Here is a 15,291-nt window from a genome sequence, read left to right as displayed (position 1 = left end):
CAGGGGTACGCTGACTATTCAAATATTCTGGGTAATTAAGAGCTCCACGTAAGCAATGTAAAAACACACACTAAGTAATAAAAACATAATCCAAAAGGTATATACATCACTTAAATAATAGTGTAACTTTGCCTTAAATAAAATTTACTGGCAGGCAGCCTTCTCACTCGCACCTTCAACTGACAACTTGAACACCGCAGTATTTAACAAGAAATTGAATCAACTGTTGATATTCACGTGGCCATTCGATTGAACAAGTGTATTTGAGGTAAATAAAATTTTAAAACTATAATAATTGTACAGAATAATACAGTAAACATTGTAGTATTTGAGGTATATAATTTTTGCTGGTTTATCAAGAGGGCCAGTTCATAAGGTACTAGTTAAACAAAGTTTTCTGTATTTCAAAAAAGTTATTTTCAAGAGCAAGCATGTCCCAATATCAAATGCATTGTGCCAGAGTATCATATTTGTGATATACCAGGGCATAAGAGTATTGAACACATAAGATGGCTAGCATATGAATCCTTATGCTGGCCGGAGATGAATCAGGATATGCAATGACTCATGAAAGCACATATGAATTGCAGATACATTGAACCCAACAGAAGGGGAAGCCTCTTCATCCACACAGTATTCCATTCCCTCCTTGGTTCAAGGTAACAACAGACCTATTCACAATGCACAGGAAAGATTACTTCCTTTTAATTAATTACTTCTCCAAATTTCCACTATTCAATGAGTTAGCAACACAGAGGGTACAACCATCCCTGACATGATGACTGTTATTTTCGGTTTATTTGGTGTCCTGGAATGGCACAATCTGACAATGGAGTGCAGATCACTGGAATAACATTTATAGAGATGTGGACTGAAAAGGAGTTATGCATATCACATTGTCACCTCAGGTTCCATGCTTAAATGGTCCAGCAAAAAGTATAGGTCTACGATCAAATCAATGGTTAAATGTTGAGTAATAAACAAAACTTTCATATTGCTGCATTTTCATGAAACACCAATGGAGATAGATAACCAACCTCAGCATAACTTATGCTCAGAAATTAAATATGAACAACCTTGTGAAATGACCACAAATCATAAAACCAGATCACCAATACACATAATCAGGCTTTAATTCCAAAATAATTGTTTTTTTAAAAATAAAGTCCATATGACCAAAAGATGCCTATGGATTTAACTTCAGTGCTGTCTAGAGAGAGAAAAACCCTGTAATGTCAGACTTGAGAAGGTTGTAAAGAAAGCATTAAAGGGATGGACTTAAAATGGGAGAAAGGAGTACAAAAAACCCAAAAGAACTGTGGATGCTGGAAATCTGAAACAAAAACAGAAATTGTTGGAAAATCTCAGCAGGTCTGGCAGCATCTGTGGAAATTTAACTTTAAAGTTTCTGTTCCAGTGACCCTTATTCAGTTCTGATTTCTCTCCACAGATGCTGCCAGACCTGCTAGGATTCAGAAAAGGACTACAAACTGAACTATAATTTTATGTTAATTCACACATGATGTGTGTGTGTCACTGGCCAGGTCAACATTTCTTGCCCTTCCCAGCTGCCTTTGGGAAAGTGGTGGTCTGCTGCCTTCTTGAACCACTGCACTCCATGTGCTGTAGGTTGACCCACAATTCCATTAGGGAGGTAATTCCAGGATTTTGACTCAACGACACTGAAGAAACAGTAGCATATTCCCAAGTCAGGATGGTGAGTGACTTGGAGGGAAATCTGCAAGCAATGGTGCTCCCAAATAACCTCCTGGGAGTTCTCAAACTGTGAACATGGGAGAAAAGACAGTATTCTGGCAAGAGGTATGTTTTATATCTCTGCTTTCAAGAACATACAAGAACAATGGTTAAAATCCAGTTCAACCAGTTTGTACGTGATGGTGGAAGAAGGTGTGCTACTGAAGTGAGGTGCTTTTGTGCACCGGTGGGCTAAGGTGCTGCTGTGTACTAGCTTGGACTTGAGCACTAGTGTGCTGTGGATGTCATAGTAAAGTACCACCCATAAGTCATGCCTGCATTGTAGGAAGAGGACACACTCATTCTGAGCGTTAGAAGCCAGCTAGTCATGAAGCCAGTCAAAAGGGCACAGAAGAGGAGATGCACTCTCTCATTCTAAGTGCTGGCAGCTATTCAACATCATAAGGAAATAGGATAAATTGATCTCAACTAATCTGCAGGAGCTCAAAAATCTTAAATTTACTGTTGTTTTCAAAGTCTTACTATCTTCTACTCATATAAGGCCAGAGAAGCTGATCCTTTAATCTTTTAACTGGTATTTTTGAATTCACTTCTCATTTCTAATCAGTGTAAGTGTGTATATTATTATTTCCTCTCGTGTTTAGTAACAAATAAACTCAGTCTTTTATAGAGGCAAAAGCCTGGTTAAACTGGTTTTAAAATATAATTTTATTTGGTTTGGATGAAAGACATCTCCAGGTATAGGATCCTTTGTAAAAAAATCTTATTGCAGTCAACTGAGAGAGGAGTCTAATAGAAAAGGGGACCCAGGAGCTTGACAATTTGGGTATCCTGTCTGGAATCAGAATAATTTAGGGAACCTTGCCTGAAGTCTGTTTGTAACACTTGCTCAGCCATCAATTGTCTAACCATTTTGAGATAGAGAGAAGAAAGAAAAAAAATATGGAGTGATCAGATAAAGAACTACCAAAACCGAACACGAGACAGAGAGTGAGAGTTAGAAATGCACATATAAATACTTGGATACCAAAGGTTTCTAGTATATGCAACCTGTTCAAGTCATGTTGAGCATGGTGCTGCATTGTGAAGGAACAGAGAGCAGCTTACACAAATGTACAAATTACCAGTTGTGTATGAACAGAATAATGATGTTAACTCCAAAGATGATGATTGTCGGTGACACTGAGTGATAATAACCAGCAGCAAAACAGCCAAGGTGTCAGACAAGTGCACAGAGCAAATGCGATTACCAGAGAAGAGCAAGTTGTCAAACCTCCAAACCAACACATTCAAGTTAGAATGTTAATCTTGTAAACTCTATTTTACCTGTTGGCATAATTATGAAAGCAGCAAAATGTACCTATGTGCAACCATATATATCTGTTTGGGATTTTTTTAATCTGGAAAAGGGGGACATTACGTGTGTCACAGTCAGTACTTGGGCCAATTGAAAAATGAGTCGCTGACAAAAGCATGTTACTCTTTGTAACCAAGCAGCTTAATATCAGCCTGTGAACTTTACATTTGTATATATTGGTGAGTTGTAATAAACATTTGTTAGCCACATCCAAATTTTTTATATTATGAGGAATAAAAGAATTACCAAGAATTATAAAAGATACCTTGCTGGAAACAAAACACATCATGAACATTTGATCAAGGGACATCCTCCACTGAGTTGCCAAGATGGCCATTTGGTTTCAGCTGCCATGCATGTCACATATTGATAGGCATGCTTGCAGTTGAGTGAATATGGATTGCAGCAAGGTTTGACCGTAAAGGTGGTCATTAGTTGCCACTTAAGGACCTCAGGCTGTGGAAGTGCAGGAATGTGGACCATGAGCCAATTTAGGTGAGGCGGGAAGGTAGTAGTGTTCAGTTGTGCCATCACCTGCCTACTTAAATATCTTTCCTGCTTCCACATTCACTAGCAGTGGGAACTGAAGGTTTTGCTTTCTGAAATACATTAGTTATGTTTCTCAGTCGTAGAATCAACTAGGACAGGAACATTAATAACACTGTAACTTACAAGTGACAGAATCCCACTTTTACTATTCCAACTGTCATTGGGGAATCAATGGGCACAAACTCCATAGTGGAAAGCCAACATTAATTATGTTAGTTTTTACTAGTTGGTATAATTATTGTAATATGTGTGATTCACAGAAATAAAAAGGAGAAGCAAAAAGTATTTCTCTTCTTCCATTTTGTTACTATGAAATGCAGGGTCTAAAGAAGTAGTATCGGTCAACAAAATATTTTTGCTGGCAACACTGTAATGTGTGTGCTAACCACATTGACACATCCTGTAAAACAGCTTTTTGAGCATGGTTAAAAGCATGGGTTAGCTGCAGGCTATAACATGATTTAAAAACCTTTAAATGCTAAATTGTTACAAAATTCTTGTAATGTAATTCTTTAAGAAAGAGACAACTTGTGTCAACATGTTCTTATATTTGAAAAAAATCTTCCATTTTTTAAGTTTTCTACAACCGGAACTTCCTTTAATAGTAAAGCTAACATGGAGTCAGTATGAAGGTTTACGGATGCGAATTAATGCCATGATACAATGCAACTTAGCCTGTTGCAAGTCCAAGCACAGAACAGCATGCTGCATTTTAAATAAGTCAAGTACAACATTGGTCAGCATTTATGTTTGACAATGAACCATGCCCAGGTCCCGCGAGTAAATTTTTAAAAAAATCCAATTTCTTGTTCTCTGCTCCATCTTCTCATCTACTAACTGTCATAAGAATCATATATGCCACATTTCAAAATTGCTGTGCCATTGTGTTATGTTACCCTGGGTATCAATGTTCTCTAAGAACACAGTACACTCAAGGCTATTTATTTATGTTTAAAATTTCAGTCTGTATATCAGTTATTAGCTTTGACTAAATGCCATCTATTTTCTTACTGCATTATTTGTTTCTTCATTGCTGCATGAGGGAGTATCAGCATCAAGGAGGTAGAATGAATTACAGACAGCAAGGAGGAAAAAATACAGTGCAGCATTTCATTTAATGCACTTTGGCAAAGGAAAGTAAATACTCAATTTCTTAAAGTCAAGTCTGTCAAACTAGCACTAATCAGCTTCTGACAGAGGGAGTTCATTGATGAAGTCTACATCCAAAATAAATATTTTTTTGTTTGGTGAAGGAATGGAGGAAATTATTGGAAGGAGGGTAAAAGGATAAGGGGACTATATTCAGTTTCATTAACTCAAAACATTGCCTTATCTTTAATACCCCTGTTAATCTATAATGAAATAACACATCAATTATTCATGATACGTACTTTAATTAATTTATGTCAAAGCATTAGTTCTTCTATAAGTGAAAATCCAAATAATCACTTTGATAGGCCTTAGAAGATATTAATGCCCCATCTAACAAGCATACAGTTCTTTGCAATGGTCTAGTTTAATGAACATACCTTGCACCTTCCACTTTGTTAACAGGAATAATCCAACTTAGAGTCATTATGCAAGCAAAATGTCACATTAGATCACTATTAATATAAATAGCAATGAGCATACCAGTTACAGCATATCTAAATATCTATTGTGTAACGAAAGAAAAATGTTAAAATGACAAACTATCAAACCGTTAAGTTAGCACTGAAAAATGGATAACAGTTTGTATCTATCAGTTGGTTTACAAATGTAATTAACATGGAGATATAAATAACAGGGATATAGCTTGACTAGAGTTTCAGGTTGATAAAGTGATTAAGACGCAGAGATAATGCTCGTCCTTATTAGCTGAGGCAATGAATACAACAGCAGTTAGAGCATAGAAGGTTGAGGGGGACATGATAGATATGTGTAAGATTGAAGACCATGGAGGGGTGAATAGAATGCAACTGTTCCCCTTGATTAAAGGGTCAATAAAAAGGAGGTATAGGTTTAAAGTGAAAGACAGGAGTATTAAAGGGGAGTTGAGGAAAAACATTTTCACCCAGAGGACAGTGTGGAGGTCTGGAGTGCATTGCCTGTGAGGGTAGTTGAGGCAGGAAATCTCACAACTTTTAAAAAGTATTTGGATGAACACTAAAAGTATCGTTAAGATTCAAGGTTGCTGGGCCTAGTGCAGGAAAGTGGGGCTGTGTAGGTAGTAGTATATTTTTGGTGGTACAAGCTTCATGGGTCAAAGGGCCTCTTCTGTACTGTATAATTCTATGATTTAATGATGTTATGATGGAACTGTATAAAATGTTAGTTTGACCTCAGCTGGAGTACTATGTTCAGTTCTTTTCACCACACCATACGAAGGATTTGTTTGTACTAGAGAGGATACAAAGGACCTGCAGGTACAGTAATGAACCCTCAGATATGTCCCATTTCCAGAATGTGCTCGATTAGCTGCTTTCAACTTGGAAATAAACTAGTGCATTGCATGAACCTAAAGCTGAAAGACAAAAAGAAATGTGCTTCCTTATAATTGCTATCTAACAATGGCTACTGAAAAAGTGTGTATGCAAACCAAGCATGGCAGCTTTACCAACTTCTGGAGTAGAGTGGTGCTGGAAAAGCACAGCAGTTCAGGCAGCATCCGAGGAGCAGTAAAATCGACGTTTCGGGCAAAAGCCCTTCATCAGGAATACAGGCGGAGTGCCTGAAGGGTGGAGAGCACCAACTAACTAGCTACTGACACACCAATTATCTGAATTTAATTATTAAGAATGAGCACTTTGGTTAGGTATCAGGACTTTGTACCCCCAATGAACTACACTTCAGCATGAGGGAAAACTGAGAGAGAAAAGGGGAAAAAAAATTTGTCTTAACCGGCACGAGGCCTGAGGTTCTATAATACACCAGTGATTGTAAATAAATAGGAATTGTATTCTTGTAATTAAAATGAACAATAGTTAGAGACATCTTCCATTCTACTAGAGACATTTATGAGTTGACCAATCCGCAGACAATTTCTATTCAACCAACCAGAGATAATTTCCATTCTATGGGAGATGTTTTCATTACTACAAAGCAGATGTTTTTCATATGCTGATTGTAAACTAAATTGGTCATAATTTTGTCCTGATGTTGAAAAATTTGAATCTTTACATATATCACTGAAGTACTGTACATGTGATCTCTTTCATAAATTATGCATTTGTTTTGAAGTTATGCCCTTTATAAAACAACAATGGGTTTTTCATTCACTCTTCAAAATGCATGTTTTATGGTTCAATTTTGATTGGTCATTTTTATAAACTAAATGCACATACTTTTGTATGTGCAAAAATTATTTTGGTTACATAATCAGCTTCTCTTTCACAAATAGAAAAAGAAATCATACCACCTTCCTTACGAGCCTTCAGAAAAGGTGGAATCATCTGCATAATATCTGTGGCCTTATCCCTCACCACGTGTTCTTCATCTTGCAGAAGGGTGAAAATACATTTCCACAGTGTTAACGTATTCAGAAGATCTGTATAACAGAAGTAGGTCTATAAATTAACTGTGACAGCGACTCATTTTAGAAATTTTAGGCCCTGATTTACAACAATTCGATTTTTTTCCCCAGATCCCAACTAACTTTCAACTTTCACTTGGTTTTACAGCAACCTGATAAAACCCAGCTAAGTATAAAAACTTAAATTTCAGATTAGACAATAAAAGTAAAATGCTATTTTACTGTAAAAGCTATCCTATCCTCAACTTTCCAAATACTTTCTCACTTAGAAATTAATAAGCCTACTTTGGACATTCCCAGGCAGTTAGCTAGCGAAGGGGATTTCAATGCTGGCTGCCAAACTATCAGTAATGGTTCTCAGGTTGCGGACTGGGGAGGATTGGACAGGACAGTTATCTCCTCACAACTGGGAGAAAAAGAAGATAGCAATCAGAAGTGGAAAGGAGAAGAAAAATCAGGAGTGAGATAGGGATAATGATTAAGAGTGGGAAATGAATATGAACAAGGGCTATCTGTATTACCACCTGGATATTCTAATACAATATTGCACCTCATATAAAAGAGCTCAGGATCATGGCAGTGAACTGGCACAGAACCTGGCAGCACCAATTTGTATGTCCATCAATCTCTGATCTAGATTCTAACCTCTTAAAATTCCAGCTCTTTCAACTGGCTGTGCCTATGGCAATCTAATTTTACAAAGGAGGCCTCTAATTCTCCATGGGTCTGGACACTACTATTTCTACATTTATAATATGGCAGGTGGCATTATTCCAGTGCTTCCTGTGAGTCAGCTTGCGCACTCTATGAGCTGCTAACTTCTGAGTCCAAAAGCAGCATTGTGAACAGCTTTTCTGGGTCATACTCTCCAGTATTGGTCATTCGATTCCGATTGTGAACAAGATTGACTTCTCTCACTCCTAAATGGTAAGACCATAAGACTGTCTATGGCACCTGACTGACTGACTGTCCTGAAATCAGCAAAGTACGAATTAGGAAGTTCTGGTCTGTTTGGGCTGGTAGTGAACCTGGTAGTACTTTTAACAGGTAAAATTAATCTACATCATCAACTTTTGTTGATAGCAAATTGTAACAATTTTTTTTAAAAATCAGCTTCCAAAAGCTGAGTTATATTAATACATCATTCTTGGTACTGAAATGTATTTTTACTCTCCTGCATCCAGGTAAACCTGACTGCAATATTCTGCAGCATTCAAAGTTGCGTGTACCTTTTAGTTCAGAATATTTACCCATCAAGGGCAGGTAGATAAGATTTGGATCGATTAAGCCTCCAAGGGAAAACAATAAATTCTACTCAAGATTTAAAATCAATTAGAAATAATTAGAACTACTTTTCATGAACTCATATATTTTAGACATGTTCAGACCAGTCAAGGTGGGATCTTCAACTACAATTAAGTAACATATTATCAAACAAGATTTTAAGGGCTGTCTGGCATGTTTACGGCAAGCTTTCATCAACTGTGAAGAAGCATTGCAATGAATGCAGTGATAGTGCAACAAGTTGTAGCAATATTAAAGTTATCAAAGAATGAATTGCATTATAAATGTATGCAATATATAGCGGAAGCTAAGATTGCAGAACAGAGTTTTTACAAATAACTCTGAGGAAGAATATAACCAAATCATAGATGCAAATATATTTGGAATCATGTATCTATTCACAGAGCATTAGCAAATATATTTCCTGCCTACATCTTCTATTTAGCCTGAAGTATTTACTCACCAAAATAAAGTTGTTTATTGGCAAGCAAAGATGGGATAATCTCAATGAGAACTTTTGCAGCTGTCAATCGAATTTCTGTCTGCTGCTCAGCTCCACAACTTTGTGCAAGTAAATGAATCCACTGTCTAAGATCTTGACTTATGGAATCTAAGGATTTCTGTTGAGAAAGAGCCATGTATGAGAACACGAAAGAAGCCTCGCTCAGAAGTAGCACATTCATTTATCATTATACAAATGTGTAGTTTCCATTACCTCCCGTTCCTTCAGCATTAGATAGTTCACTAACTTTGAAGCCAATGTGAGAGTAACGCTTTGCATCTCAATGCTAAAAATTAAAAGAAAAAAAAGCAATTAATATTTATATTTAGCTAAATTTCAAAATAAAAGTACAACCACTATCCATGTTCAGCTGAAATAAACAAGAAGCAATTTAGACATTGCCATTTTTATCCTTTTAGCTAAATTTCCTCAAATATTTCTGTGCTTCATAGATACTGACATCTTAGATGCCCCACTAGCCATCATAATTCAAATTTTGGACCTTGCATACTTGAATTATGACCTTAACTTGGAAGAAAATGTAAAACTTTAATATTCTACTGCTGTTCATTATTACTGCAGATAACATCTCGTGAAGCCAGCTACTCTATGTTGAATTCCATCTGATGAGGCAGGCTAATTGTGTGGAAATTGATCCTAAAGTAAATGCTTAAGAGCAAGTATTGCCAAATGTTAAGAAAGTTTAACAGTATGCTCAACTCATTGGGGAAGAGAGGGAGGAGAAATTGGGAAATTATACCTTAGTTTCACATTCAAAAATTGTGTGCACTTCAAAGCCAGGAAGTTGTGACAGTGTCTAATCCTCTCAATATGAAAGTAAAAACTCTTTGAATGGATGGAGATGTTGCCCAGAGACAAAGGGGAAAAAAAAGGAAGCAGACAAAGGATGGCTTATAGTAAGCCCAGCAGAGGTGAATGCTGAATTGGTGATAACGGGAAAAGTGAATAGTTGAATATTGGTTGGTCATGTTAGGAAAAACCCATACAGAACAGGGCCCAGGGATGTGGTGGTGGGTAATGAACATGGATAGAGGTGTTTGTACTCTGAAATTGCTAAACTAAATGTTCAGTCCCGAAGGCTGTAGGGTACCTTAACGGCAAGGATATCAATCGTCAGGGCGAAGATAAAATGTAAAACACTTCTAAAGACAGGTATGGGGGAAAAAAAAAAGAATAAAAGCTTGCCAGAAATTATTTAAGTCTATGACTAAAAACTCACATCCAGGAGAGTGAATGTAACTACTTCAGGTTGTGTTAATGATGTAAAATTAATATACTTCTGATCTGGGACTCAGCCACTGCAAAATTAACTGAAAACATCCAGAAGCATTTAGTGTACATCTGTAAACATTTACTACAGAATGGAAACATTTCTCTCATCTGGGTACTGGATTGAACTAGTTGGTGTTCTATTGTATGATACTGATCCTAAAATTGAGTTTCAAGAGCAAAACAAGTTATATTAGGAAGTCTTTACACTGCATTGGGTTTCATTACACCCTTTTGGAGATTGATAAAATCACAGGGTTTAGATAGGAAGTAAAATTTTATCCATAAGAACCACATTGCTCACTGTGAAGGAAAATTACAGCATAAATATACAATATATTTTTGTTGAAGGAAGACAGGAATCCAAGCTGGGTTTAAGAGGTAAAACTGACTGAGAATCATTTCCTACCTCTACCTCCTGATTTCACGCTGTATAGCGAAGACGACTGACTACGGCCATATTAAAAGCTAAAGAGCAGATAGAACAACATTTGACAATAAATTTGAGAAAATCAGTGAGATTCCAGTAAGAGACTGCTCCATGTGGAGACCAACATGTCCCAGTTTCCATTAAGTTTTAGATATCGAGATAAGAGTCTCACTAGTGAGTGGTGATCGGCCTATTAGAATATATCATAATTCATTAACACTCATTGTTATTTAATCTTGCCTCATTAATATGCCAGATTAATAACTAGATGCTGGGAATTCCCAACGTAAAAATCAGAGTGATAATTTGGTGACTTGCTTCTTTGAACCTCCTGCTTGAAAACCTGGCAACAGCAAGTCAAGGCAATCCACAAGACGTAGCCGCAGACACTCAGGATCCATGGACCTTGGCATCAGATACATACCAGCTTCACTGCATCATTATGGCACATCTCTAAACCACTTACAGGATGGCTCTGTATTTCAAAGTGCACCGGCACCTATTACAATGCGCTACAAGGACACTTTGCACCTTGGGATGAGCACCCAGCTCATGGATTAAACTGGGAACACCTCAGGAATACTCATTCCCTCTGTTCGTCTCCAATTGTCCAACTCGGCAATGCCCTCTTCACCTGTCCATTTTCCTTCCCACCTATTCGCTCCACCTTTCCACCAATCTATCAGAATTAACCCCCATCTGCATCCACCTATTGCCTTCCCAACTACCTTCCTCCACCACCTCCACATTCCTGATGAAGGTCTTATACCCGAAACGTAGACTCTCCTGCTGTTTGGATGCTGCCTGACCTGTTGTTCTTTTCAGCACCACACTTTGACTTTCACTTGTGCCTACTTTGATGTTCATAACATTCCTGCCTTGCCTTGTTGCACTTTACCTTCTTAGCCAGAGCTAACAAGTGCACAGTACTTCTACCGTGACATGTCTTTCAGCCCAGCCATAAAGCCAGACAGTGTATCTTGGTTATGAACAGTCAAGGGGACAGACATGTTGCTGTATGGCAGAGCTACGCCAATCTCACACTGGTAGAACGAACACACTTGCAGTTTATTTAGCAAGCAGACTGCATATGCTTCTGTACAGAGATAAACAACCAAATCAAATCAGCCTTTCTACCTTTGCATTTGTAGCCGAGTAAAAATGGAACTTTAAAAGACCCTCAAAATTGACTCCAATAGTTACTAACCAGACTTTTTGAATAAACAATCTCAGACTCTGAATAATCAATCTAGACACTGGTTTTGTAACTTCAACAAAAGACTTAGCAATTTATTAACAATTCCTTTTGCACAGCGAATTTGAACAACAAAGTAATCTAACTGATGTATATGATTAAACCCAATAACGTTTGCTTTCAACTCCATTCACACAAAAAACAGAGACAAACGAATAGAGTTAAGGAATAAACAAAATAAATCAAAATAACAGAACTGCCCAGATTACTTAAGTGGTTTATATCATGCCTTGTTCCCCAGGCTATATGGTGTTTCTTGGTTGCTTTTCTGAAGATGTCAATCGGGGGCCACCTTTTCAGCCGCCTCAGAGGAAGTTAGTAATATGTATAACTTGATTTTTATTCTCTCAACTGCCAATAGCTGATAACAGGAGGTTAGATAGGTAGCTTTCAAATCTTCATGCTGTATCATCAACAGCCAAACTCATTCTCCCAGTACATACAGTCCAAAACCTGGCCTCTCCCTATCAGACTAACTGTCTCCCCACAAGGTCTTGGTTACTATTCAACGTTGCTATCTGCCGGAACATAAGTCTTTCCCAGACTTATTGGAACCAATTCCCAGGTACTGGCCTTGTTAATGGCAACACCTACTATCTGTTTAAACATACTGCTCTCCCCTGCTGTCAAAGCATTTGACAGGTTTTGAAGAAGCACCAACCTGCAATTAACTTCCAGGCTTGGCCTCGCAAACAAACAATAGCTTGTTTTTCTTTTTATTTTAATATATGCTGTTGTCCACAGTCCAATGGTCATTTTCAGTTCAGTTCTTAATTCAGTGCTCATGACCAAAATTGATAAAAGAATAACAAAAATAATGAAAAAACAGGGAGGGTTCTAACACATCAACCAAATGGCCATGTCTCAAAATACAAAGGAAGTAGTTCTCAGTTAAGTCAAGGGAGATACCCTTCAGTCAAGGATAGCCTCTGAAATCACTCCATGGCTTACACACAATTTGGATTCTAGCTACAAATAAACAAGTATAAACAGTTGACACATAATTCTACTGGTTAAAACCTACACCTCATAAAACTCTCCCTCCAATACAGATAGAAGACACACAAAATAAACGGTGTTATTAGTAGGGGGGAAAGTAAATATGAAGTTAGTTCAATGGCTCCTGACCACAGGGTTCACTGAAATTACTCTTTTGCTTATCACGACTTGCTGATCTTCAATTTCTCTTCTCCAGAATCTTTTCACTTCTTTGCTGGAACACAAAGTGACTGGTTCACAAATGACAAAGTCTCTGCCTCACTGATTAAAATCAACAGCTTACAGCAACTCATGAGGCAAAGAAAAACTGGCTTTCTTCAGGCTTTGGGCATTTTCTACTGCAAAGACATACCATCTCCTTTCAATGATCTGAAATTTTGTGATTAATATTATTCACACCCATAAGCCAATCACATAGTTGTTGGCAGGCAGATGGCCATTGTAATCCACAGCTGTGCACAGCTTCACAAGCCAATAAACTGGCTGAATCTCAGTTTGCGTATACCCCCGGTGCCTGCCTGTTTGCAACCAGCCTCCCACAAAAATTGAACATTGTAGTAATGTAAACCTCACTTCCAATGAGTTTCAGTAACTTGCTTTTAAAAAGTGCAGCAATCCCATCCACAATCCTTGTTTTTTTAAATCAGTGCTTCTCATTTCAGTCCATTATCCAAAATACAGAAGAATAAAAAGGGAAGACCTTTGCATTGCATGTGAGCAAGTGAGGGAAGTTATTGCATGCAATAGTGAAAGTGGTAAATCATGAGCACTGGTGAAAGATGTGTGCAACAGCAGAGAGAGATGATGGTGACACTTACGCTGATGAAGTAGTGGAGGTCATCGACATCCTTGCAGCATTGTTGGTCTTTCCCCCAGACAGTTAACACCACATTGATGAGGTAGGAATTTCAGACTAAACTGGCAGGGTTTAGTATAGTGACATCGCCTGCCAGCCCTGGGAGAAAGTGGTGGCCTTCCTCTGCACTACCCTGTCTACCAGGACCTCCAGATCCCTGTCCATAAAGTAATTTGCCAAACTCCCCTTATCTGCCATGCCCAGAGCAAAGGTCATGACCCAAGCAGAACAATCCCGAGCTGTTGCTGTACACCCATTCAAGTGCTATAATGGTAAAGATGGTGCCAAGGCCAGAGATCCTGGGAAGTCCTGGCATTGATGAGTATTTCTGCCTACTTCGAGTGGGAGCTTTGGGCTAGCAATAACAAGCAGGGCATGACAGGGGTATGATACCTAGTTAATAAACTGAGTTTGGGATGATGGCTAGAACTCAAGAGAAAAATCCTCCATGAAACACAATAAAAATTACACAGCCCATTACTGCTAAAATTCAGTCCAGTATATCTTATCCAATCTTGAAAATCTTTTTGAGAAATTTAAACCATGTTGTTGGAATATGGTTTACCAATTAAGCAATTCTTTGCTAAAATACATAAATTATCTACAGAGATATGGAATAAACAGTTAGATTTTATTTTTTCAATGTGCTCAAAACCATAAAACATTGTGAAGACTACCAATGGCTTTTCTTTCGAATTCTTTGGGAGCTAATTTAATCATCATTGAAACAAATAATGTTTCTAAAACACTTTCATACACAGGACAACATTAAGGACAAAGTGGTGCAATTGAATACATTAGTTTAGTGATCAATGTATTTTAATCAACAATTTCAAAACATTATTTTGATTTGTGACAACGGATGAATGGGCACCGCACAACAATCAACAGACAGGAGGGTTCCCTCCCAGTTGGGGAACACTTCAGTGGTCCAGGACATTCAGCCTCGGACCTTCGGGTGACCATCCTCCAAGGTGGACTTCAGGACAGGTAGCAGAGGAAAGTGGCTGAGCAGAGGCTGATAGCTAAGTTCGGTACCCATAGGGAGGGCCTCAACTGGGACCTTGGGTTCATGTCACATTACAGGTGATCACCATTGCACTACACACACACACACACACACACACACACACATATATTCCTACACACACACACACTCTCACATGCACATGGATACAGGTACACACAGATATGCACACAAGACACCCACACACACCCTTATAGACACACATACTCCCACACATGCACCCCCTCACAGACTTAAGACACTCTGCACTCACTATACACACACACACACTCACTTTCTCACACTCACAACTCCCACCCCAGACAGACACACACAGAGACAGACAAAGACCCACATGCACACATATATTTTGTGTGGTGAATTTTTTTGTACTTGCAGAGTTACATTGCACTTTGCTCAAAAACTGCATACATTCATGTAGAACTCGGAGCTCAAAAACTGCATGAATTTATGTAAAACTCTGTTATCTCACTTTTTAGATTAGAATAAATCTAAACATCAGGTCATTGACAGAG

At 38.0% G+C, this 15,291-nt stretch overlaps 1 protein-coding gene and 1 long non-coding RNA gene across 5 annotated transcripts in view; one reads left to right on the top strand and one right to left on the bottom strand.

Annotated features, from left to right (window-relative positions):
- The window catches only part of thada (THADA armadillo repeat containing), a 380,305-nt gene that overhangs the window by 67,010 nt on the left and 298,004 nt on the right, over positions 1–15,291 (bottom strand). For both annotated transcript variants that reach the window (XM_043695686.2, XM_087991280.1), the window contains 3 exons: positions 9,133–9,205; positions 8,881–9,037; positions 7,017–7,148 (listed from right to left, as the gene is read on the bottom strand). In XM_043695686.2, coding sequence (XP_043551621.2) covers positions 7,017–7,148; positions 8,881–9,037; positions 9,133–9,205 — 362 coding nt within the window. The remainder of the gene's footprint in view (positions 1–7,016; positions 7,149–8,880; positions 9,038–9,132; positions 9,206–15,291) is intronic.
- The window catches only part of LOC122552760 (uncharacterized), a 91,891-nt gene that overhangs the window by 3,857 nt on the left and 72,743 nt on the right, over positions 1–15,291 (top strand). Inside the window, exons 3-4 of one of the 3 annotated variants that reach the window (XR_006312481.2) lie at positions 155–268; positions 1,451–6,039. This is a non-coding gene — a long non-coding RNA (uncharacterized LOC122552760). Of the gene's footprint in view, positions 1–154; positions 269–1,450; positions 6,040–15,291 lie in introns of those variants that run through there. The other 2 variants (XR_006312482.2, XR_015758412.1) reach the window with 2 other exon arrangements.

Source organism: Chiloscyllium plagiosum, unplaced genomic scaffold, assembly GCF_037043375.1.
Source record: "Chiloscyllium plagiosum isolate Xiang-an unplaced genomic scaffold, Cpla_swu_hap1 HiC_scaffold_10, whole genome shotgun sequence".
NCBI classification, from domain to species: Eukaryota; Metazoa; Chordata; class Chondrichthyes; order Orectolobiformes; family Hemiscylliidae; genus Chiloscyllium; species Chiloscyllium plagiosum.
This window is presented reverse-complemented; position numbering and strand designations above follow the sequence as displayed.